General features: G+C 45.1%; 1 protein-coding gene across 6 annotated transcripts in view; it reads left to right on the forward strand.

The window, feature by feature from the left end:
• Positions 1-4,203: 4,203 nt before the first annotated feature.
• Positions 4,204-27,207, forward strand: part of LOC110503629 (exocyst complex component 3-like protein 2) — a 34,010-nt gene continuing 11,006 nt past the window's right edge. For 2 of the 6 annotated variants that reach the window (XM_090218188.1, XM_036961519.2), the window contains exons 1-4: positions 4,204-4,403; positions 14,537-15,011; positions 15,473-15,699; positions 26,227-26,902. In XM_090218188.1, coding sequence (XP_090074314.1) covers positions 14,557-15,011; positions 15,473-15,699; positions 26,227-26,902 — 1,358 coding nt within the window. In that variant the 5' untranslated portion in view covers positions 4,204-4,403; positions 14,537-14,556. Of the gene's footprint in view, positions 4,404-9,593; positions 10,704-14,536; positions 15,012-15,472; positions 15,700-26,226; positions 26,903-27,207 lie in introns of those variants that run through there. The other 4 variants (XM_036961520.2, XM_036961517.2, XM_090218187.1 and 1 more) reach the window with 2 other exon arrangements.

The following is a 27,207-nucleotide window of genomic DNA, read 5'->3' on the forward strand; positions in this document are numbered from 1 at the left end:
TCAGTATTTTGACACCCTCTGTGACTTCTAGGAACCCGCTTAATCCCCACATTTCTCTTATGTTTTCACCATCCTTGTAAAACCCTAGTTATTTTGGTGCTTTGACAAAGTCAATTCTGAAAATTCTTATTTATTTAATGTGATTAGCGATTCATTTATGACTGTCCCTCATTTTAAAGTCAACCCTGTTAGGTGAACTGAACTCTAATTTTAAAGTCAACCCTGTTAGGTGAACTGAACTCTAATTTTAAAGTCAACCCTGTTAGGTGAACTGAACTCTAATTTTAAAGTCAACCCTGTTAGGTGAACTGAACTCTAATTTTAAAGTCAACCCTGTTAGGTGAACTGAACTCTAATTTTAATGTAGTGAAACTATTCTTTTTCAAATATCTTTTCAAAATAAACATTGGATATCTAATAGTCAAACCATAGTGTAAAAACAGGTGAGCTGGTTCTACTCTTTTTGGCCATTTTCTGGTGTTTTGTGGTGGGGAAATGAGCGGGTCGAACATAACATGTCAGCCCTGTTACGCATAGTTAGACAGGCTATAAATGTAACATAATATGTCAGCCCTGTTACCCATAGTTAGACAGGCTATAAATGTAACATAATATGTCAGCCCTGTTACCCATAGTTAGACAGGCTATAAATGTAACATAATATGTCAGCCCTGTTACCCATAGTTAGACAGGCTATAAATGTAACATAACATGTCAGCCCTGTTACCCATAGTTAGACAGGCTATAAATGTAACATAATATGTCAGCCCTGTTACCCATAGTTAGACAGGCTATAAATGTAACATAATATGTCAGCCCTGTTACCCATAGTTAGACAGGCTATAAATGTAACATAATATGTCAGCCCTGTTACCCATAGTTAGACAGGCTATAAATGTAACATAATATGTCAGCCCTGTTACCCATAGTTAGGCAGGGTATAAATGTAACATAACATGTCAGCCCTGTTACCCATAGTTAGACAGGCTATAAATGTAACATAATATGTCAGCCCTGTTACCCATAGTTAGACAGGCTATAAATGTAACATAACATGTCAGCCCTGTTACCCATAGTTAGACAGGCTATACATGTAACATAACATGTCAGCCCTGTTACCCATAGTTAGACAGGGTATAAATGTAACATAACATGTCAGTCCTGTTACCCATAGTTAGACAGGCTATAAATGTAACATAACATGTCAGCCCTGTTACCCATAGTTAGACAGGCTATAAATGTAACATAACATGTCAGCCCTGTTACCTATAGTTAGACAGGCTATAAATGTAACATAATATGTCAGCCCTGTTACCCATAGTTAGACAGGCTATAAATGTAACATAATATGTCAGCCCTGTTACTCATAGTTAGACAGGCTATAAATGTAACATAACATGTCAGTCCTGTTGCACACAACAAACTTCCATTCCCCCCATCACAAGGGAATTTACATCTGTTTTAAGATTAAATAATCAATCTTGTTACTTAATAGGCACTTAATATAGTCATTTTTTAAACATTTTTTACCTCTTGAAATGGGGAAACACATTTTGTCTGTGCTCTTTATGACAGAATGTTAACAATAGGTGACTACTCAAAAGGCACCCAATTGGTGGAACAACTGATAAACCATTGTACAGTTGAAGTCGGAAGTTTACATACACTTATGTTGGAGTCATTAAAACTCGTTTTTCATACACTACACACATTTCTTGTTAACAAACTATAGTTTTGGCAAGTCGGTTAGGACATCTACTTTGTGCATGACAAGTAATTTTTCCAACAATAGTTTACAGACAGATTATTTCACTTATAACTCACTGTATCACAATTCCAGTGGGTCAGAAGTTTACAACAAAGTTGACTGTGCCTTTAAACAGCTTGGGAAATTCCAGAAAATGATGTCATGGCTTTAGAAGCTTCTGATAGGCTAATTGACATAATTTGAGTCAATTGGAGTTGTACCTGTGGATGTATTTCAAGGTCTACCTTCAAACTCAGTGTCTCTTTGCTTGACATCATGGGAAAATCAAAAGAAATCAGTCAAGACCTCAGAAAAAAATTGTAGACCTCCACAAGTCTGGTTCATCCTTGGGAGAAATTTCCAGACCCCTGAAGGTACCATGTTCATCTGTACAAAAATAGTACGTATGTATAAACACCATGGGACCACCCAGGCGTCACACCGCTCAGGAAGGAGACACGTTCTGTCTCCTAGAGATGAACGTACTTTGGTGCGAAAAGTGCAAATCAATCCCAGAACAACAGCAAAGGACCTTGTGAAGATGCTGTAGGAAACAGGTACAAAAGTATCTATATCCACAGTAAAACGAGTCCTATATCGACATAACCTGAAAGGCCGCTCAGCAAGGAAGAAGCCACTGCTCCAAAACCGCCATAAAAAAAGCCAGACTACGGTTTGAAACTGCACGTGGGGACAAAGATTGTACTTTTTGGAGAAATGTCCTCTGGTCTGATTAAACAAAAACAGAACCGTTTGGCCATAATGACCATGGTTATGTTTGGAGGAAAAAAGGGGGGTGCTTGCAAGCCGAAGAACACCATCCAAACTGTGAAGCACGGGGGTGGCAGCATCATGTTGTGGGATGCTTTACTGCGGGAGGGACTGGTACACTTCACAAAATAGATGGCATCATGAGGCAGGAAAATTATGTGGATATATTGAAGCAACATCTCAAGACATCAGTCAGGAAGTTAAAGTTTGGTCACAAATTAGTCTTCCAAATGGACAATGACCCCAAGCATACTTCCAAATTTGTGGCAAAATGGCTTAAGGACAACAAAGTCAAGGTATTCGAGTGGCCATCACAAAGTCCTGATCTCAATACTATAGAAAAGTTGTGGGCAGAACTAAAAAAAAAAGCTACAAAGCCAAAAAATTCACCCAACTTATTGTGGAGCTTGTGAAAGGCTGCCCGAAACGTTTGACCGAAGTTAAACAATTTATAGGCAGTGCTACCAAATACTATGTCAGAGTCCTGTGTATAGGTGGCAGGGAAGTCAGGCGCAGGAGTCAAACGGAGTGTAAAATGGAGTCTTTTAATGAATGTCCACGTAACATGCTCCATAACACTAATAAGAACAGATATAAACAAACATGACGAGGACCCGTCACGCACCTATACAACAAACACAACACTGACAATAAACAATCTCTGACAAAGACATGAGGGGAAACAGAGGGTTAAATACACAACAGGTAATGAATTGGATTGAAAACAGGTGTGTGGGAAGACAAGACAAAACCAATGGAAAATGAAAAATGGATCAATGATGGCTAGAAGACCGGTGACGTCGACCGCCGAGCACCGCCCGAACAAGGAGAGGCAACGACTTCGGCAGAAGTCGTGACACACTAATTGAGTGTATGTAAACCTCTGGCCCACTGGGAATGTGATGAAAGAAATAAAAGCTGAAATAAATCATTCTCTCTACTATTATTCTGACATTTCACATTATTAAAATAAAGTGGTGATCCTAACTGACCCAAGACAGGGATTTTTTTTACTAGGATTAAATGTCAGGAATTGTGGAACTTCCGACTTCAACTGTATCATGAACCAAGGATCAATGAGTTATTGGTTGACGGTTCATGCTCCTACAGACTGAGGCTGTTATGTAGGCTGGACAAACAGTATACAGTAAAGGGTTAGAACTCCAAGTGCATTGTTCCACAGCATCAATACATCCCAAAGTCGCACAGATGCTCAAAGCACATAAACAAACATGGGCCTCAAACAAAGAGCTTTTACACATGAACTCGATGACCACATCCGTGTGTAGGTGTGTTCATTGCAGAATACGTTCATAAACAAAGTGCAAGACGACGCGGTAACGGGAGAATACTCCAAAACAGATCCGTTTCAGCTCCATGTGGGCTCGCTTCCATCCTGATGGCCAGCGGATAGGGCTTAGGGGGTGGCCTAAGGTTATTGACTGAAAATAGATCAGCTCTATGAAAGGGGTGTTTCAACATGCATATGGGTCTAAAACAAACAAACAAATGAATATACTAAATGAAAGTCTAGCCACAATAACCAAACGGCAATTAGTATAATCAGCTTCTCTCCCTGAGGGGCCTGTAGCTCGCTATGGAGGGGGAGGCGGTGTGTGTGTGGGGTGGGGGTGGGGGGGCAAAAATGGGATGGCCCACTTCCTCAGGAAAAAGCATCTTGCGCTATAGCCAGGAAATGGCCAACGCCAGCCCTGGAGTCCAGACGAGCCTCTGGAACAGAGGAGCAGGCATTGCTTCTGAGCTGTCGGACCTACGAGGACACAGCAGCTCACACACCCACTTCGACCAGTTACATTGTCCGTGTGGCCCAGGGATGCCACTGCTGTGAGAACCACAGGGATCCTCTTCTTAACAGCATAACAAGGTAAGAGCTGGACTCTGGGCCCCCGGGTGATGCCATATTACACTTTTCATCTCAGTTTCATGTTGTCCAGGTGCCCCTGGTCCGGCTGGGCTCCAGTCAGAGCTCTCCTCGGAGGCAAGTGTCCTCACCCACTCATAGAGAGCAGGGCTCCGTATTGGTCAGAGCGGAGACCAATGAGAGACCAGTGAGCGGCGGTATTCAGTGGATGCTTTCTTTTTTTTCTTTAGAGTCATTCAGTATGTCACTGCTGTTTCATGTATAGTCTGTATGGTATGTTGATGCATCTGTTGTTGTGTCTGTACTATAGACTATGGAATAACATCATTTAAATATAACTTCCTCCAAGATCAGTATTTTGTTAGCATGTATCACAGCACTGTATAATACATACAGGGCTCCAAAGCCTTGTGGATCAGGAAAAGCCATGCATAGATAACTACATGAATATACACAAAGAGCAGATTTGCTTAATTTTGAGTCCTTCTAGAAACATCCCACATAGTGGACTAGCCACAGCTGTTCATCTGTTGGATGTTTTGATCATGTTTTCTCCGGGTGAAAAGTGAAGAGTACATTGGCTACGCAAAACAACGCAACTGAATTCCGTGGGTGAAGCTGTAACGTTGGTGCCGTTTTAACCAATGTTTCAATGGTAGGAATGCCTTGTTTGTTGCGGTGTAGTGCATTTCAACTACACTGACCCGCTGACCACATGTCCAGTGTTGAGGGAGCAGCCGTCTGATGATTAATTGATGATTATCTGAGAGTCCGTCAGGGAATCTCTGTTGTCGTCTGCACTGTTTGTTCCTGCGTGTTTGTGACGCATGCACGGTCACGGGAAATTCAAAGTCACTTTTTCTAGAAACATTAGAGCAACAATGACAAAGTCTAAAGATGAATCATATGAACAGTAGCTTAATATAATCCTTCAGTCCTATTTTTGTATTTATTTAACCTTTATTTAACCAGGAAAAGCCCATTGAGACTCAGAGGCTCTTTTTCAAGTGGCCAGTATAAGCCTTCTTGTGAGATGTCTTACAGTGAGGCGCTATGTAACCAGGGCCCCCATTATTCACTCCTATATACAACTGTGGGCACAGGTACACCTAGGCAATTCAAGTTTGGACAGTTCAAAGGAACAAGACCTGTTCCCACTAGGGATTTCAATGTTGAACGATCTGGCCTGTACTTCAAAACGCATAACGTAAAGAGTTTCTGTCTGGCCTTAATGATGCTACATGGTGTGATATAACATACTATAGTAGTCATAGCAGTCACAGTACCTTATGAGAGATAGTACAATGTTTTCAGGCTATAAAGTGTGTTAAGTGGATAAGTACACTGTTAAAAAAGGTGTGCTTTGCAACAACAAAACTAGTGACAACTGAGTTGCCACCAACTTGAAGGAGATGAAACCTTAACTTTGATGGAGTTTTTAAACCCATAATCCCGATGATGTTTTGAATCCTGTATATTGCAGAATTGGATACTTTTATATGAAATGTCTTCATGTTTAATATTGTTTTATATATTTGATAATTTGCCATTATATACCTTTTTGGCAGGCGTTGTCAAGTACAGTATTCAAACCACTAGCACTGGCTAGAGTTTTTACAGCGAGTATTGCAGGATACTGTATTTGCCACCACCATTTGAAGTTGGAAATGTGGGAATGGGTTCTCTCATTATTGAAAGTCAACTTTCCTGACAGTTCTGATATCCATTCATCGTGATTCATTACACCTCATGGCACAACAAGCTGCTTATTAATACTAATAAAGAAACACATATTTATTTTTTCAAACATGCATGCAACATTGTGTATATGATAATGTCAAAAAAAATATTACCCACAATCCTCTAAAAACAGAGCCACGTTGCAAGATAGGAAGTGCAAGGAGATTAAACCAGAGACTTCCAATGAGTTCAATAGTTCCATTTTCTCTATCTTTGGTTATCCTCATAAAATACACTTACATTTTGAGCAACAGGTTAAGTTGGATTTATTCTTAGTTGTTTAGGTAAAATAACATTCGCCTCTGAATAATATTTTACTGTGTGGTTGAGTGTGTAAAATTCAAATAGCACGGAAACAACAAAAAAGGGTTTTCACAACACTCTTAAAAACCCCAATATTCAGATTGAAGAACCACTTTGGCTGTTTCAGAGTGCTTCTATTCATTTTTAAAAACCCATTCAGTGTATCAGAACACTTCCATTGGGTTTACATTCAAACACCCTCCAATCACCAGATATCAGCTTAGGTGCACTACTTTTCATGGTTTCATTACACAATCATAGCGTTTTGGGACGTTCTATTTTTACAGTGTCATATATCCAGTAAACAACCGCAAGCAATACGAAACTTGACAAAACAAAAGAGCAACTTCATTCTCAACATCAGGGACAGAACTGCCTGCCAAACTGAGGACATCGTGGTCATGTTGCCAAGGTCAGTGGTACCAATGCCATGATTGCAAAAGAGTTTAACTCAGGAAGGAAAAGCTGAGGCAGAGAGAGACAGAGACAGAGACCGAGAGAGAAACATGGGATGTGTGGGAGTACACTGTACATAATTACATTTGTCACCAAGCCATTACAACACACCCTTTGAGAACCAAAATGGTTCTGTGGGATCCTTTTTGTATCCTCTTTTTCCTACAGTCTACATTACAATTGACTCGCCTGCTGAGTGATGAGCTAGCTGCATCCCTCTGCCGTCCACCTGAATTAGCATTGAATTAGAACGCTCTGAACCTCTTCAGGTCAGGGAACGAGTTTGACGTCTATCCGCTCCCCAGATGGGTGAATCGTGAAGGCACCCGGATGCTACCTACTGCAGTCAGCGCGAATAAAGGATAACCGTAATTCCTCATGTGCTGGTTGGCTGCGTTTGTTTGAGTGGGACAGGAGACAGATTGATGCACTGAGACTGATGAACCGAGAGGGCATTCAATAGGGGCCCTTCACTCAGTGTGGGTTGGTAGAGGTGCTCCGAGGGGGCTTCCCGTGGCCTGTGTGGGGCGATCAGTGCAGGATGCAGGCAGGCTATGATTGGAGCGCCCCCCGCTGTTCCCACACACAGGTGCTACATTGTGGAAGGTTACATAACCATGACGACAAACAAGGAAAATGTCCTGATTGGCCAGAGAGGGTGGCACAGTGAATATTTTTGTTGAATTCACATGAAATTCATGTTAGTTGACAACTTCACAAAAATGTAAATCAAAACTAGACATTGAACTGACGTCTGCGCCTAGTGTCATCCAGCCTGGAGTGGTTTGGCAGTGGTTCCAGGGCCATACCAGCGGTCTGTGGTTTTGGAGAAACACACACAGAGAGGGGTTGTGTGGACAGAGTGGTCTATAAAGATTTGTTTTTAGTATCTTTTAGCTTATCCTGAAGAAAAATGTCACCTGCCCATGTGAATGCAGATGCCACTGCACAATATGCATGGGTTGAGAATGCGAACGTTATCGCAGAAGACAGAACCCTTTTCTAATAGCATACAATCTTGTTCGTTCAGGAATTCCAGAACCTCAGTGGCAGAGCCTCTACCTCAAGAAATATTGAGCTACTAGAACTACCCTCATTCTTTTGCCTATCTTTTCAATCCTAGAGTGAAAGACGCTGAGATGATAGAGATATGGAATCCATTCCACAGTCATGAAGATGACCTAAAGATAACTCACTGTCTAAAACCAAAATAACACTTGGGGGCCGTTACGAAACCGCCGAAACACTGCCAAGATGAACTGTAGTGACAGCTTGGGGAAAAGGATAGAGAGACAGAGAGAAAATGTTGTACTTGACAATGAAGAAGGCAATCTTATGCAGCGCTATTTCCTGTTCCCTAAAGCCTGAAATACACTCCAATTGCGTGGCTCCTCTTTATAAAAGCCAAGGCACACAAATAGCCACTCTGTATTCACAGCATGCCTTAGATGTGCTGCCAGAGGCTGTGTTTCCTGTCCCTCTCATCACCCACATGCCAATCAACAGGAACAGACCCAACTAGTGGTGTGCTCAAAGTGTTTCCACTCAGACAGATCCAATCACTGCTCTGTAATTCATTTGTTTGGGACAGGACATTGGAGGACTCACTCAACGGGATGCTGAAAGGTGGCAAAGTTAATTCCAACTCTCATATCCATGCAGTACTTGGTCTCTACTCCCAGACACTGGAGCATACAGAGCACCCTGATTCTGGCCAGGGTAGGCTATTCAGAACTGTATTACCTTGACATTTTAGTCAGTTAGCAGGCACTCTTACCCAGAGCGACTTACCTAAGCAATTAGGATTAAGTGCCTTGCTCAAGGGCACATCGGCAGACTTTTCACCTAGTTGACTCTGGGATTCGAACCAGCAATCTTTCGGTTACTAGCCCAACACGCTTAACTGCTAGGCTACCTGCCGTATATGGTGTGTATCCATTTAGTGATGGATTGCAAATCATTCTCAAATGATCTCAGCGAGGGTAAATCCCTGCTCGAATGCACAGGTGTCAAACTCATTCCACTGAGGTCTGAGTGGCTGCAGGTTTTTCCGCTCCTCCCTTGTACCTGATTGAAGAATCAAGGTCACTAATTAGTAAGGAACTCCCCTCACCTGGTTGTGTATGGCTTCATTGAATAAGTTTGACACCCCTGGTGTACTGTGTCTTCATGCAACTCGTTGTCTCTGACAAATAAGTTTTGGCATTCCAGCATGACTTAGCACTATGCGAGGTGGGGTAACTGAGTACTCAACTGCCCTTAAAGAACTGCAGGCCAACTGCGTTAGCCAAGGTGACTGGTGGTGGCCACTCGCTCTTCCGGTTCAGAGTCTGTGTCCAGCGGCAGCCCAGGTTAATCAGTATCACCATCCATTTTCAAAGTCAAAATCACTAAAAGCTTGATGCTTGTTGTGAGTGCTGTGCGTGCTGTGTGAGTGCTGTGCAAAAAAAATAATAATAAAACACACTTACGAGAAACCATTGCTATTCTAAAGTGTCCACCGACTATGGAGCGTAAATATTTATAATTCATGTGTATTAGACTCTTTCACTTGTCCCCATGACTTAACCTTGTAGAACTTTTTAAGATGGTTTTTGAGGTCAGCCAGGCTGAAAGGGCACTCTCGGGACCATCCTTTGTTTATGCATCAATACATCCGCGGCTAAGCTTTTCCCAATTGTTTACTGTACTCTCAGCCTCCCAGGCTCAAACGGATTTCTCAATGTTTTTACTGAGCGCCAGAATTGAGAGGAATTGAGAGGAAAACGGGAGTTTGTGTAGTCTGGGGTGCTTCGTCCAACACGGCTCCAAACAATGGTGTCCTTATTGGCTGTCAAAAATGAAATGTACCCCGCCGTGACGCACTCGTACACAACTCCTATTGTCTTTTTTTGAGAGTGAACTGATATGTATTTGAGTGACTTCCTTTCAGCGCGCGTGCTGAGGCCGGTTTGCTCTGGACAACTTACAGGCCAGAGAGAAGGGCAGAGAGAAGGGCAGAGACAGGACATTGACCTTTTGAGGGATGTGCTCCCTTCGTTCACAAGGCACAAGGTGGACTTTTGAGTTCAATCTTAATGGACATTTTCTTTTGGCAAAATATGTGTAGGGAGCCTGTTAGGATTCAATTTTAACTCTATAGCACCACCTACCCCAATATTGCCATCAGTGCTCATTAATGATAGCATCCTATTTATGTAGACTGCAGAGGGTGTCACTCTCACAGAACGGACAAAGGTAGGCTCGAATAACACAATAATGCGATGTTTTGTGTTTAAACTGTCTACATTCCTAATAAATCATCAGTCAGGATGACTGCCAGAAGCTCAAGCCATTGGCTGATCCAGGGTCATAATGTAACAGGTGAGGTAGCCTACCGTAGCACTGTAAACCTGACTGGAAATTCCAGGGGAATCCCGTCTGGTTTTTTTCCCTTCCATTTAGCAGAAGTATGCTGTTTTACTGGAAACGTGCGGACAAGACAGCGTGGCATTACACGTCTGTAAGAGAGAACTTATTAACTTGATTCTGACAGCAACTCTAGAGACCTCAGTCGCACAGCTGTCAATGCCTTTGCGCGATGCATGGGTTGCTGCTCCGCGTCACGGCGATAGGCTCCTCGTCCAGAAGCCAGCCCACAGAAAATAAAGGGAGGACGCTTTACGGGACTTTCAGCAGCGCACTGAGCGCAGCAGTCTCTCACCTGACGAGACAACGTTATCTTGGTTTGTGACTAGTTCTTGGATTTCACTTTTAGTTGTATTTTTGGTGCATGTTTTTAATAAGCGAGCAATCATGAATCATGTAAGTAGATTGATCTGTTGTGTGTTTCTCTGACTGTTATTGGATATTCATTATGATTTGGTCACTAATGGACTGACACTGATGACATTGACAAATGGCATAAACCTACAAACAGTAGTGTCTAGGGAAATGTGATACATTTACACGTTGTAATTGTATTCATTATTTTTCAGTGTTGTGTATGATGAAACATAAAGTGCTATATTTTAATTTAAAGATATTTGCAGAGATCATCTCCGATTTTCAGTTTTTGTGTTATATTTTGGTGGCAGTAGACTATGACAAACTACAGTTTGTAAAACTATACAATTTAACCCCAACAAATGTTAAATCACATTATCTGGTGTTACAATCTGTAGCTAGTTTGAGATTCCTGAATCTCTTGAAATTATTGAGTTTATTGAGTTTATAAAGAGTCAAGCTCAGGGTTCTGCATTAGAGACTAATCTGATTAGTTCATAAATAACAACCTTTGTAGAATAACTATTGATCAGAAAAGTCTCTAATGCTGAACGCTGAGCTTGACTCTCTTTATGAACTCAAGCATTTTCAAGAGATTCATGATGTATTCCTCTGCACTCTCGGGAGAATTTTAACTCGAAATGAGCTGACTGTGACATATTTTCTTCCTGCAGAAGAAAATCCAGAAAGTCCACTTCTTTGACCCCCCCCCCCCCCCCCCCCTCTTTTAGATCTGCTCACAGCCAGCACTGTGGATTTAGACATGGGTCTACCAGAGAACGGTTAACAATTTACTGTCCTAAATATGTTGAAATAAGGGACCTGTCATGGAAAAAACACAATCTTTGCCGAAGTCTTATAGTGTTGTGTTAGCTGTTGCAACTACTGAGCAATGCTGATGTGATAGTGAGCTGTTTTGCTTCATCCCTTAATATGATCCTGATGACAGATAAGGTATTAGAGCTCATTGTTCAAAGCCAACACTGAGATTGGAAGCCTTGATTGAGATGAAACCTGGCCCATCAAGGACACCGAAGGGCGAAATCACCTGTTGTTTCATTTTTCCTCGTAGATTAGGAAATAATTGAGGGGGAAAAAAACAGCCTTTCCAAAGTAATCATACTTACTCGTACAGGTATTTCCTATGCTGCTAATATGTTTTATTGGATTCACATTCCCATGTCGCCAGTCTCCATAACACCCTCGCTCTCAGGACAGTTTCTGTCCTCAAAGAAAGTTACACAAAACTGTATGTTTTTGGGGCCCTTCCAACATTATTGGGCCTCTCCTCTAACCACTGTCTTCGTTGAGTGGCCTTAGGCCAGGATGGAGACGGAGAGGAGCCCCTCATATCTGACACATCTTGACGGCAGGCCTGGCCTCTCTGCAGTAGCTCGATGCCCGCTCTCTCCCTTCTGACCTTCAGAGAAGAGACAAGATGTCTTCAGAGAGGGGACTTTGGACCCAGTGAAGTCTTTAATTACACACTATCGTGTTCAGTGCGACAGTTCAAACTTATTCTAAGCCTTTTTCTCCGTCTCTAAAATGTTAAATAGCTGGAGGTCAAGCCTGAGTGTCGGCCTATTCAAGACATGAGAGTAAAGAGGGTTGTTTGTTGATTTGGCTAACAAACAACACATTGGCGTCATACATATCCAGCCAATCCAGAAGGACATGGTGTACAAGCTTTTGAAGTTTATCTGTGTCAAGAGAGATGAGACCCTCGATAGTGTGTGATAAACAAAACAGAAATGCCTGGCCTGGCTGGTGAGTTGTGCCGTTGGCCCGTTGCAGAGGTGGAGGGGAGGGGACCAAGGGGGACCTGTCCCTTTTGTCTGCTACTTGGTCCTGGACGAGACAGGAAGTAGAGTTAGTCTGGGAAAGTGGTCCCCGTATCTCCCCCAGTGATCTAACTGCTGCTTTCATAATGGCTCCTCTGATTAGGTTATAATTAGAGCAGGAATTACAGTGTGGCTTTAGTAGCTAAATAGATGAGGAGGTGTGGGAGAGCGGGATGGATAACAAGGAGGGCTGTCCACGGGACCACTTGTTACATCCACTCTCAAAAAAAGCTTATCAGACATCTGTGTTACTAGTGTCACCAACTGTCGCCAGTGCCACATGCTCACATAACTCGGTTTGTCAACATCATGCTTCCTGTTGACGTCCCTCCGTGAATATCTGTGCATTTAGCAAGCCATTGTTCATGAGACTTTGTGTTTTCTACCAGAAGTCAAAGATAGGCCTATCATTTGCTTTGCAGAACTATTCCGTATCTTTTTAGTTTCCTTGTTGTCATGCCACTAGTTGGGCTTGCTTCCTGATGTTTGCTCATATGCATTTTCTGCATGTCATGACCTTGAACCAAATGGGTAAAATATAACTTCATTAGTAAGGGTGTGTAATAACACATTTATAACCAGAGTCATATGCAGGCTTATTCTGTCACATCACTTATATAGCCCATGTTGTGTAAAGACAAATTAAATGGTTCACTGTTACATAATATCCCTTTCCACAAACCGGTCATCAGTTGTCTGTCTCAGTCGTAGAAGTTTCCTTTGCCCCATGGTTAACATCCCCTCCCTAGACAGGTGGGTATTTTTCCAAGCTGGCGACCTGGTCTAAACAAGTACAGCTGTGTATATCGCTCTTATATGGTATCACAATATTCTCAGTGTGGTTCCCCTGGAGGTTGGCTCTCTAATTGCACAGGGAAACCTTAAACGCTTAGCCACCACATGGAAAAAGCATCCAGACGCATTGTCATTCTAAAACACTTAGGGAAGCCAGAAAACAATAGGTCCTCTTTAGGAATTTAAAACACCCTGACCGTAATAATTTGTGTAAAGCCATTCATGTTATTGTGAAACATCATGAATCAAGTATTTTTTCAAATCTGACATGGAACGTGTTTTAGAATATGTTATATCCAAGCTAATCATTCATCATGTTTGACTTAGTTTTTACTTTACCCAGAATTCATCAAGGAATTTCCATTGATTAGAACAAAATCAATCCTTTTTTTGTTTGTCTCAAGTATCGGTAGGAGTAGGTAGGAGAGCATCGTAAATTGGTGAGCGAAGGAGGTCTCAGGATTTTCAATTGATAAATTCAGGACTTCCCACTCAAATGTTCTCAAATGCCACTTTCATTTCCCCCCAAATAAGGGCACGGAACTAGCGGCCTCCATCATTATCCTAAAGCTTTTGAACACACACACAGAGGAAGTGATTCAGCGTTGTCCCTTCCTCTTGTCACCAGCCGTAAATACCACAGGGCTCTCAGTGTGGCAGGAAGCCCATAGAGAGGAACAAATAGGTTTTCTTGAAAAGGGTCAAAGGGCATCAAAGACTATAGCGCATAAACAAGTAGAACAATGATCTGAAACCTAATAAAATAGCCCCAGATCCGGGATCTTAGCCACATGACCATAATAACGTAGCACATCTATTCATAACCGCCTTCCCACCCAAATGGAAGCAGGGTTAGAGTTTCCATGGTGATTCCTGTTTGGGTGGTAAGGCGGAAGGTTACATGTTAATGTTTTACCAGATAGACTCTTTATAGAGAATGATTGTTGTTAACCATCCAATATATGAACTCTCCCGTTACCCGACACAAGGGTGGAGCAGTAACATTGGGTGAACAGATGACTTATCTTAAACTGTATATCTGAGTTACTTAAGTAACTGTCTTTATTAGCTGTGTCAGAAGAAATCTTATCAGGTAGCCTAGTATAATGAACAAAGAAAGATGTGTGACACTGCATTTATCAGTTCCATTCAGGCCAAATTTTATGGAAGCATCTCTTGGAAAAGGTCCCCTGTAATCATTCTACATCTCTCTCTCTCTCTCTCTCTGTTCCTTAGTTGAACCCCCAAGTGGAAGCATGCCCATCCTCAAGAACCTCCCAGCGCGGCTGAAGGGAGGCAGCAGGGTGAACGGGGAGTTGGAGAACACGCGTGGCGAGCTGATCCTTCGCAAGATGAGCCTGAAGCTGAGCCCCTTTGAGGTGCCCAGTGACAATGAGGAATGGGCTCAGGCACACTCACTACTGGACGGGGGCACACCCCGAGACCGTAACCCCTTCGAGGACGAGGAGGATGAGAATGAGGCAAATGAGGAGAGACGTGGCGGCTCAGGGAGGAGTTCGTTCAAGGGCACCCTGGACCGGATCCGAGGCGCCTCCCCACTAAAGACTCTGGGCAAGCTGGGCAAGGGGCTCCGCATGTCAGGACGCAGTAAGGGCACTGCCACCCCTTCCCCTCAGGGGTCCGTTGCAAGCACCCCCACCTCAGAGAAGAAGAAGAAGGGCCGACGGAGCTCAGAGGGAAGCTTACTCAGGTACGAGAGGTATAGAGGGAAGCTTACTCAGGTACGAGAGGTATAGAGGGAAGCTTACTCAGGTACGAGAGGTGTAGAGGAAAGCTTACTCAGGTACGAGAGGTGTAGAGGTAAGCTTACTCAGGTACGAGAGGTGTAGAGGGAAGCTTACTCAGGTACGAGAGGTGTAGAGGGAAGCTTACTCAGGTACGAGAGGTGTAGAGGGAAGCTTACTCAGGTACGAGAGGTATAGAGGGAAGCTTACTCAGGTACGAGAGGTGTAGAGGGAAGCTTACTCAGGTACGAGAGGTGTAGAGGGAAGCTTACTCAGGTACGAGAGGTGTAGAGGAAAGCTGTTGAGGAGTGGTTTAGTAGAGGATGTTGAGCTCAGCCCACGTCTCCTATAACCTAACCCCCTTAAGATAAATAAAGGTTAAATAAAATAAAAAATTAACCCTTAACTCCCCCTCTTCTCCGCACAGATTTGCAGGGAAGTGCAGGGAGAGCCTTCGCAAGGAAAGCCTGCCCAACGGGGAGCTGTGCTCAGAGAGCGAGGGGGGCGACTCTTCCAGCCGACGGCTCTCCTTCATGAAGATGGTGGGCCTGGGCAAGCTGAATAGGGGGTCCATGGCCGACCACTCATCTCATGAAGAGGAGGTGGTGGAGGAGGAAGTGGTGGAGGAGGTGAAGCCAAGGGAGCCCCTCTCAGGTAAGGACAGCCCTCAGTGGAGCACTGGGTTACTAAGAGTCAGCCAGTGTGCACTGGGATCCACTCCGAAGGACTCCAACGGGGGTCACATGATGACTGTCAATGACTGTTGATTGGTAACAGTAAGGTCATGCTAGCTCACCATTACATTTGAGGAGTTAAGATACTGGTCAAATTAATGGAGATCGTGGCTAATAATAACCCAAACATTTCAACTGTTATTTTGCCTTGGAATATATCACTAAATCACATTTTAACCAATGAGTAAAACCACTCAGGTCAACCACAACAGACAGAGACGCACTCTATGCGCAAAGTTAGTTGATAGTTATGGCCAAGGTTTACTTCAGTTCAGCTGGGCGTTCCATGTGTCACAGGTCTATGATGAAACAGTGTCAGCCTGCCTTCCAGTAAACAATCATTCCCGCCATAATCCCTGCAGTATGTTACTATTTTCACCACGGGGATGATGCTATCAATGTCTGAGCTATTTTTGGACACTTTGGAAACAATGGGAGAAAGATGTCACTGGGATAGAGGAGACCAGGTCCAACTAGACCACGGCTGAGAGATGCGGTCATCCCCATGCAGGAGGACCAGCCAAAAGGATTTCCCACAGAAATGTTTGATGTAGGGTGGTGTTGTGGTGCTGTTGGGACCTTATTCACTATTACGCTGGCCTTCCTCGCCATTAAATATGTGCTGTTCCATTACCCACCTTTGTTCATTAAATGGCATCTCCGGTATGAAAGAGTATAATTAGCCCACAAACCACGCTACGGGGTTGCTTGAAAAGGTACTCCATTATGCTTAGAATATCCCATGTTGGAAGAAGAAGAAAAAAGGGTTTAATTGAATAATTATTGTACACTAATCATTGTCTGATGATAGGTCTGTTAAATATTTGTAAAGCACAGAACTTGATTCCGCGAGTCTCAACTTAATCCAGAGCTTAATGGTCGGGATAGTGTGTGAGCACTCAGTAATGGTGTTCCCCCCCCTATGTCAGCCCTGCTAGAGATCAGCTTTCATGTTTAATACCAGCAGGTTGTGCCTGTCTCTCTGTGTGAGGAGTAAAGACAAAGCTTATGGTGGCAGCAACAGCCCCGCATTTTTTTTTTTTTATGATCAAGAATGCAGAGGGCCAGTTAGCCAGCTTTACGAAGAGCACAGAAACTGCTGAGAGCTCAGGATCAGACATGTCCACTCTTTGTCCTGGCCTTTCAGTAAGCAAGCAGTCCAAATACCATCTTATCACGCTCAACATATCACTGAGATGTGTTGTTTACAGGCTGTTGACTTCATGCCTCCATTGCTAAGACCCAGAGGACACGTCGCGCGTTTGGAGGCTTTGTGTCGATGCTGCTTCTCCGTGCTCATGCCATTTCACCTGCACCACTGGGCCCCATGACGTATCTGAGACTAGTGAAGCGGGACAGAATGGCCTTATCGCCTTAGGAGTTCAGCCATACAGGCTGTCACGTCGAAGCTCTACACCATTACACCTCGCACCGGGGATCCATGCATGAGTGCCGTACGGAGAGAGTGATGAAAGAGGGATCCACGGAGGAGGAATGGGATGCGTGCTCCACTGCATTTCAACCATGTGTGTTATTTCTTGGGTGAACCCCCTAGCTGACGCACAGCGAACAGGCCTTTTTTTTTGTATATTTGAATGTGTTTGTTAGGGGAAAAACACAGAGCTTTCTGGCATTGTTCTCTCAGCTGTCAGCACAAACTGTTGGTGGTTGTTAGCCCCCCCCCCCCCCCCCCCCTTAAATCACAAAGACATGACCAGTAGGGAACTGAAGGCTTCTTTCATTAATTTCCTCATGCCACAAAACTGAAACTTCTCCTATTTTAAAGTTATTTTCAGGGTTGTGTTGAGGCTGGTAAATATTTAACACCATCATTTTCTTATTAAGACAAGTGGGTTCAATAGCAGTAGCAGTAACATTCTCACCAGGCCATCCCTCTGTAAAGAGACATGGAAAAAGACATGGAAAAGACATGGAAAAAGCCTTTGTTCCTTGAGGCTGTTTGTTTCTGGACTGGTCCTTGTAAAAGAGCCAGGAGCGAAGGAAAACGGGACGGACAGTTTATGTTTGTGGACATCGGTATTGTGGTGTTCATTACAAAAAGAAACCAGTATGTGCTCGGCTAAGTAGACTGTGTGACTGTGCTCAAGTGTCAGGAAATACCTCAGTAATGGAGAGTGAGTGACTATTCAGACTCTTTGCCAACTGTTTCAGACGTCTTGAAAGAAAAATGTTCATCATCCGCCAACCGAATATGGAGTGTGCTGATATTAAATGATTCAAGACAGGATATAGACAAGAGAATACAGACATAAACTACATTGAAACTAAGGACACATGTATTGATATGCGAAACCGCAGTACATCTTGCAACCCATCCGAGCCTTGAAAGTAAAGCAGTTCAATCTGTGTAGCCTGAAAGAGCACAAAGCTATAGCAACCTCAACACTGCTCCCTGTACCTCCACATGGGATTTTCCCTTCAGTCTTCTTCCAATCAGATGACTGTGGCCACCAACCTGGCCTCAGGTATTCAGAAAGCTAGAGTCGGATTACAACATATTCTGACCAAGCCTTCAGCCCACAGCCCCCTGCCCCAACCCAGCTCCCCCATCATTGTCAGCCCTAGCTGGTGAACCAGCTAACATGGTAGCCGTGATCTCAATGCGTCATACCCCTCTGATTGGCTGGGTGGGTCCACATTGGATTGAGTTCATAGCATCCAAGAGCTCCTTGATAACAGGGCATCATAGGAGGTGCAGGCCACTGCCTTGTGAATGAATTCCAGGCCTTGCCAAATGACAACCCCAAGGCCACTGGACCATAAAACTCTAGCTAGCGCTGGCTCATGTCCTGCAATACCTGCTGTGAAAACTGTCGGGATCCTAGCAACTAATGGCTATATTAGCCATGATGAAACGCATGCTGCTTCCTCTCATATTCAATATATGACCTTGAAACACAGCAGTTGTAACACTGTCAGTTTAAAGTGTCCGCGTGCCAAAAGTAACAGGTGTTTTCATACCTCACTGGGGCAAATAGAAATGCAGTATAACAAGCAATCAGTTAGGGAAATAAAAGACGAAGAAATTAAGCTGGGCAGAGCTGCCTTTTCTGCCAGAGTGACAACCCAGGGAGTGAACTTGTCCTATCATCTGATTAGTGTTTGTTTTGTTACTGTCGGTCGAACGTCCAGAGCAATGAGGAGAAAGGGGAATCTGAGTGCAGTGCACTACCGACTCCCAGGATGAGTTAATGTGATCAGTCCCAGCCCTGCTGGGATGTGTGCTGACGGGAGGGAGTGACTGGGGAGGAGGCCTCTCTGTCTCTGGGCCTCCGCTCACTTCGCATAGACGCCATGTCACTCTCCATCCGGAGGGACAACCAAGGCCTGGAGGGCTGGCCTGGGACCAGAGGCTTTCTCAGGACAGGGCTAGGACAGGGCCTGGCTCGCTTTGTTGTGGCTGAGCTTGGGATTGTGGAGAAAGGGATGGAATGAGAGGGTGGGAAGGGAAGGGGGGAACAGATTTGACCCAGCTGTGCCTGCAGGAGTATGGGGGAGTTTGGTGGAGCTGTGGGGAGGTTGTTGGATGCTCCCCTGCTTATTAGATTTTTAGCTTTTGGAAGAAAATATTTATCTACCTTGCACACGCTGAGATGTGAAGACAGGCAGGCTGCCTCTAGCCTGGTCCCAGATCTGTTTAGCATAGACAACTACCATAGCAGTTGGCTCTACTAAAGCACTTACAGATCTGGGACCAGGCAGGCTAGGCTACTTCTGTTTTAGATAAAGGCTGAATGGGTACCAGAGAATGGGAGAGGTTGAGTTTCTACAGCTCAGGTGTCCACATACAGTTCCCATAGAAAGCCTGCAGAGGACTGAGGAGGTGGTGGGCGTAGATGCTGGTCTTAGATTTTAGAGATACAGTAATTTATTTATTTATATATATATATATATATATATTTTTTTTTTTTTACTTTGACCCCTTTTTCTCCCCAATTTCGTGATATCCAATTGGTAGTTACAGTCTTGTCCCATCTCTGCAACTCTGCAATTTCCCCCTAAATTCCTCAAGGTAAAGTTCCATAATATCTGCCTTCATAGAGATCCCATAGGCGGCCCTGGCAGCATTATAACTTTTGTGGTTTGCACTGAGGAAGGGTGGTGTCACTGCTATACATTAGCTGGGTATGTTCTGTATGGCAGGCTTAGGGGACAAGTGCCTTGGAACAAAAGACCAGTGTTCCCATGTACTGTTTAGCTTAGCTAAGCGTCTGTGGAACTGCCCCTTCCAGGCCAATCTGTGCTTTTAATGATCCCCGAATAGGCCGTCAAATCTGTGCAAAGCCCTCAAACATCTGGCATGCCAGTGCTGGTGTTATTTCAAGGGGATACGTTATAGGGCCTCAACAAAAAAAACACAAAAAAACATCTCTACTCAAAGTGAGGGCCACTGACTTCTCACCTTAACGTGGTGATTGTGATCAGGCCGAGCCACGGCGGACGGTTACTCCCTCTCTGTGACGCGTCGCCACCAGCCACACCATGCTCTGTCTGTGGGCATCATGTGGAAGACGTCTTCCTATCACAAGGGAAGATGAACAGTCCTTTTCCACCTCCCACTCTCTTTAAGGGAGATGTGCCTGGCTGAATTGTGATGTATATTTAGATGTCCTTTCGCTGCGTTGGCAGGCAACTTTGGAAATGATGGAGTGATGTTGGGGGGGACGGGTATGGGCGGTGCCATGGCATCACTTCTCTCCCTCAAGCGGGACAGGGAAGGATGAGCAAGGCGATAGGCCGGCAGCGGCGCGCCCCCGCATCCTCTAGTTCCTTTATGGGAACAGGGAGAAAAAACGGGCAACTCAGCGCGGTAGTGGAAGCCGTGAGGTTCCCCGAACAGAGCAAGAGGGGCGGTTATTTACACAGCTGATCTGTGACGCACCATAGCAGTGGTTCAATGTGCTTCTTAGGCCAATAAGAGAGAGTCCCCAAAGTGGTGTCATGTCAACGCCCCAGCCCCACACCTCCCTGCCCCTTTTCCTAGGGTCGTTGTGTTCAGTCACCACACCAATTAAATGTAGGAGGAGGAAATTACATCATTTCCTGCCATGCTGCTGGGCTGTGCAGGACAACAGCATGTGAATTGCTATCCGGCTGTCCAGAGACACAAATGACTTATGCAAGCAGATTGGGAGCCTTATTGAGTTTGAAACCTGATGCTGAGACACACAGCAGCCCATTCACTAGCATATACAGTAAACAGACATGGCTGACTCCTCCTGCTTCTCATCAGACAGCTAACCTTCTCCTCCCAGTGCTATGCTCATGCCCCAGTCACCTCACTTGGGCTGGGCAGTATGCAGAGACAAGCATCTCCAAACACTCTAGGACACAGTGATTCACTACACCGACCCCTCTAATCACATTGTGTGATTACTGTAAAAACCCTATCTACCCCCTTGCACTTATCACACAGAATGTGCAAACAGCTCTTTTGAGTTTTCTTTTGTGTAAACTATTGTTACACAATAGCGCTCCATGCATGTTGCACAAGCAAGCATTCAATGCATGTATGTTTTTTTGTCAAACTGTAGTCAGCTGCTTTGGGTGTAAGGGCTGGATTTATAAAGGTGTAGTTGTACCGTACTCCATTAGCTTGGGCCCACAACTTGCTCACCTTCATAAAACTGAGTGGTTTGTTGTTGCGGTAAAACCTGGTAATATATACTTTGACGTCTTCCTTGGCGTATAGAGCTTAGCAACTTTAAATATGTCCGTATTGAAATATGCATCCAGCTAGCTTTATTGCTTTGCAGGTGTGATTGGAAAGCTTCCTCCATCCTCCATTCCGTTTCAGGTACTGGGAACACTTTCAGGTACTGGGAACACTTTCAGGTACTGGGAACACTTTCAGGTACTAGGAACACTTTCAGGTACTGGGAACACTTTCAGGTACTGGGAACACTTTCAGGTACTAGGAACACTTTCAGGTACTAGGAACACTTTCAGGTACTAGGAACACTTTCAGGTACTGGGAACACTTTCAGGTACTGGGAACACTTTCAGGTACTGGGAACACTTTCAGGTACTGGGAACACTTTCAGGTACTGGGAACACTGTTGATGGCTGATCTATGGATTGGTCAGTTAATGAGCAACTTGGAATGGGAGACCATTCCCCATTTGTCCTAATGTTCTCTTGAACCTCTGCTATGCTTTTGTTACCCACCAGATCCCACCATGCGGAGAGAGGCACTTTTGCCAGCCAACTCCCATAACCACAATAAGTTAATCAACAAGTGTACTTCACCATCCGATAAACGCTGACTGAACTTTGGTCTGAAATGCCATCATGGGGCCCAGGCATGAAGAACATTTCAAAGCTCTCTGCTCTAGAAAAACCATCAACACCTAAACGGGTGTATTCCTGTAAAATGATGGTTTTGTTTAGCACATAAGACTGTTCATTGGAATGAACTATGTAAATGAGTCTGTTTCATTTCGCATTTGCTTTCAGTAAGTGAGGTCATGTGAAAAGGACTCCAGGAGCCTTACAGTATGTTAGCCAATTACATTAGGGCAGCACAACCAGGGACTGAGTCAAAGACATGAAGTAGGGCTTGGTCTCAGGGACGTCATGCACCCATTATTTTCGAGGTGTCACGAAGTACGTGAGGATGGATGGGTGGAGAATTTTGCATTTTTCAGAGTCTCTCCCCTCCTCAAGAAACCAACTCTCGACCCCTCTGACGTCAGAAAACTACAGACCATTATCCCCCCCGCACCTCTCTGATTCAGAGGGGTTGGGTTAAATGCGGAAGACACATTTCGGGTTGAATGTATTCAGTTGTACAACTGATTAGGTATCCCCCTTTCCCCTTCTCTTTTTCTTTCCAAAACACATGAGCCTGCTGTCTCTGACCAACTCTCTCACTATCAGTCAGGCTTCAAGACTGGTCACTCAACCGAGACTGCTTCCCTCTGTGTTACGGATGCTCTCCACACTGCCAAAGCAGTTGACTCTCTCTCCTCTGTTCTCATCCTCATAGATCTATCTGCTGCCTTCCACAACGTGAACCATCAGGTCCTCCTCTCCACCCTCTCAGGGCTGGGAGTCTCAGGCTCTGTCAGGTCCTCCTCTCCACCCTCTCAGGGCTGGGCGTCTCAGGCACTGTCAGGTCCTCCTCTCCACCCTCTCAGGGCTGGGCGTCTCAGGCTCTGTCAGGTCCTCCTCTCCACCCTCTCAGGGCTGGGCGTCTCAGGCTCTGTCAGGTCCTCCTCTCCAGCCTCTCAGGGCTGGGCGTCTCAGGCTCTGCACACTCTTGGATTGCATCCTACCTGGCAGGCTGCTCCTACCAGGTGGCGTGGAGAGGATCTGTGTCTGCACCAAGACATGCTAAGTAGAACCATAAAGGTTTCTTGGGTTTGTCCCGATAGGGGAACCCTTTTTTGGTGCTTGGAACACTTTCAGGTACTAGGAACACTTTCAGGTACTAGGTAGAACGCTTTGCATATATCATAAGGCCTTTCTGGGATGGCCCAGTTATACCCTAACACAGCTGTGTTAGGACACTCCTGGTTTACAGGCCACATCATGCCTGCAAATTAAGCTGGCTTGCAAAGTGACGTGTAATTCCTATCGGAATCCAGCCAGAGTTAGGATATCCAACACTGTTACCTTTTAACCATCCGCAACCTGCATTCAGAATGACTGCCAGGGTAGGGAAGATTGAATTCTCAATCATCTAAACTGGAACAACCATCTCAGTAACGGGTGCAATAAGCCCAACTACTAACCGATTGGATTAGTTTAGCCTGTTTATCTCTGTGTAGCATAAAATGATTCAACCGATCAATGTATATGCAAAAACACAGATATTAAAGCAAACAATTCTGAAAATCACCCTGTAATAGAGCATCCTGGGAAAATAGGATGTGCAGCTATGGTTCTGTGTATAACCCTTCTTGCCTTCCAAGGAATAATCAAAGAATCCTTCCTTCCAAAAACCCTTTTTTTCTAAGAGTGTACTCTTTTCTCTCTATACTAAGTCACTCGGCTCTGTTAAATCCTCACGTGGTCTCTCCTATCATTGCTATGTGGGTGACAATCTCTGCGTGCTTGGCAGACGTCTCAGCTTGGGTGTCGGTCCACAACTTCAAGCTCAACCTCGACAAGACGGAGCTGCCCTGCCTCCCGGGGAATGCCTACCAGCTCTAAGACCTCTCCATCACCGTGGACAGCTCCACGGTGTCCCCCTCCCAGAGCGCAAGTAATCTTGGCGTGACCAATACCCTGTTGATCTCTGCAAACATCAAAGCAGTGACCTGCCCCTGCAGGTTCATGCTCTCCAACATCCGTAGAGTACGACTTTTCCCAACACAGGAAGCGCCGCAGGTCCTCATCCAGGCACTTGTCATCTCCCGTCTGGATTACTGCAACTCTCTGTTTCCTGGGCTCCCCGCATGTGCTATCAAACCCCTACAACTTATCCAGAATGCCACAGCCCGCCTGGCGTTCAACCTTCCCAAGTCACCCGCTCCTCCGCAACTCTCCACTGGCTTCCAGTCAAAGCTCGCATCCAGGACCAGACCGTGGGGCTTGCTTACGGAGCAGCAAGGGGAACTGCCCCTCCCTACCTTCAGGCTATGCTCAAACCTTACATCCCAACCCGAGAACTCCATGCAGTCGCCTCTGGTCTCTTGGCCGTCCCACCACTACGGGAGATCAGCTCCCGCTCAGCCCAGTCAAAGCTTGTCTCTGTCCTGGAACCCCAATGGTGGAACCTCTGATGCTAGGACAGTCCCCGCTCCCATCTTACGAAAATGTCAAGTAAGACCCTACCCATCTTAAATAAGACACCCCCCAGATCTACTTTGCTGATAACTTCTTTATTGAGGAAAAATGTACTTACTTCCACTGTTATAAGTGGTCTCACCAAGCTATCTTAAGATGAATGCACTGACTGTAAGTTGCTCTGGATAAGGGCGTATACTAAATGACTCAAATGTAATTTAAAATTTTTTTTTTAACCTTTTATTTTACTTATTAATTCTAATTTACAATGACGGCTTACCCCGGCCAAACCCTAACCCGGATGACGCTGGGCCAATTGTGCGCCGCCCTATGGGACTCCCAATCACGGCCGGTTGTGATACAGCCTGGAATAAAACCAGGGTCTGTAGTGACGCCTCTAGCACTGAGATGGAGTACCTTAGACCGCAGCGCCACTGAGGAGTCCAATGTAAACTTCATAGAATTGCTTGGTGGCTAGTATTGCAGAGAAACAACAAAACATTAGCATTTTATTTATTCATCAAGAAGGAATCAATCATTGCTCTGTGGTGCACCTTTTAAGGAACCACTTACTAGGGAGAATAGGCGGTGTGTGGGGGGGGGGGGGGGGGGGTACTCTTTGCCTGGTCAGTCAGTGCGTCCCCCCCCTCCGCAAAAATACCGCTGACAGATCTTTTTTTTTTGTCATTAATTTAACGTCTGAAAAATGAAAAAAAAAAAACGGACAAGCCTGAGGGTGCACATTCCTTTACTTGGTCTTATCCTGTAGTTGACCAACAGACTTCATGGATTTTTACCGGGCTGTGTTGCTCCTCCCAGAGGGTGAGGGGTGATGTCAGAGGGGAGTGTCTGGTGACTTCAATAGGAAATGGCCGACTTCATCACTGGTTTTAGTACTAATTTAAAAACGTTCTGTCACACCACATCAGAGTAAGAGATGATGAGATCACCTCAATGGGTGAGGCTGGGCTCTAAAAGTCTACATGCACTTATGGGAACTTTCTGAAGCCAAAGTGGAGTTCCACAGGAAATACAATTTCTCCACTTTAATGCAAAGCAAAATGAACTTTTATTATATACTATTCCATAGCTATACTAGCCGAATAAAAGACCTCAACCTGATAGAGAAGCGTCTAAGGAGAGGACAAGTGAGTGGACATTCTGTGGGAATCTAGGATGCTTTATGTTTGGCACCCACATGTCCCTGATGGGATCTTTTGAAGTGTGCAACTGAAGTCGAGATGAATCTAACCCACCTCCAGAGAGATCGGTTTAACCGTGTCCAATCTGCCCAAAAACAACACGCCAAAAATGGGACAAACAACATCTGTCTCTCAGGCCTGGAGCCTCTGATATGGATAGGACCTGATGTGGGAACCTGTGTAGGAGGTGACAACCTGGCTTAGCCTTTGGCTTGACGCGAAAACAAACGTAGCTCGGAAACACGTTCAAAGCAAAGCATAGTCATGTTTACTTGAGTAGGTCTTGGATTTACATGGGACTTGATCCAGTTGACCAGGTCATGTGTTGTGTGGCATAACAGATAGACAGGTGAGGGTGCAAGAGCCCAGATCTTTCCATTAGGATGGTGTCTCCATTCTGCCTTCTGACTTAATGCAGCTGTATTGCCTATACATGATTTATCATGCGTTATGTGGAGTTGTATCACGCATTTTCCTCCTCTCTACTTTAGTTCTAGAAATTCTGCAGCTGGTGACTAAGCGAGACCTGTTCCTGGCTGACACACACATCCTGGAGCTGGAGCAGGAGTGTAACGAGGCGGCCGCAGCGACCCTGCCCTCATCGCCAGCAGGCGGTGCTGTCCCAGAGGATCTCAACAGCCCCGGGAGCAAAGACGGCGGCAGGCGCAAAGCCAAAGACGTGGAGCTGCTGTACGAAGCCCTGCAGAAGGAGCTGTGGGCGGTGGTGCGTGAGTCGCTGCGCTCCCCCACGGCGGGGCCCAACCTGGGGCTGGTGGTACAGGTTCTGCAGCAGGAGGAGCAGGCGGACCGGGACTGGGCGCAGGGTGAGGGGGCGCTCCCCGGAGGCCCCAGACCCAGGCAGCTGAAGCAGCGGTGGAAGGAGGCGGTGGCGGAGGCAGCAAACGGGAGCCTTCCCCAGAGGAACGAGGCCCGGGGCGGGGAGCTGGCGGACTACCTGGACAGGGTGCGGACCCGGGTGGTGGAGGACCTGGGGGCGGCCAAGAGGAACGTGGTGCCAGTGTACCCAGAGGAGTATGAACCCTTCCAGGTGTACCTACAGAGCTACCACCAGGCGGTGGCCCGCAGACTGCAGAGCATCACTGACGACCAGCTGCTGATCACAGATATCTACTCTCTGCTGGACTGGCTCTACAACATCTATAACAAGTGGGTGTCCATCTTAAAGGTCACTGAGTGTAGACTATTGAATAGCTCATTCAATAACTGTGTATTGCAACTTGTGATTTTACACACATCAGATTTTGTAAGTAGCAGAGTTGCATTACAAAAAAAGGAATGAACAAAAGTATATAGCTAAATGTCAGGTTGTAACAAACTTGCATGAACCACAAACTTGTCAGAAATGTTTCATTTCACTTTATGCTTTCACGGTAAAGCATGTTACAAAGTGGTGTGATGTTATTGTACTTAATACTGTGCATAAATACTGTTGATTATACTGTACATAAACA

This window comes from Oncorhynchus mykiss, chromosome 24, assembly GCF_057628025.1.
Source record: "Oncorhynchus mykiss isolate SJ-2025 chromosome 24, ASM5762802v1, whole genome shotgun sequence".
In the NCBI taxonomy this organism is placed as follows: Eukaryota; Metazoa; Chordata; class Actinopteri; order Salmoniformes; family Salmonidae; genus Oncorhynchus; species Oncorhynchus mykiss.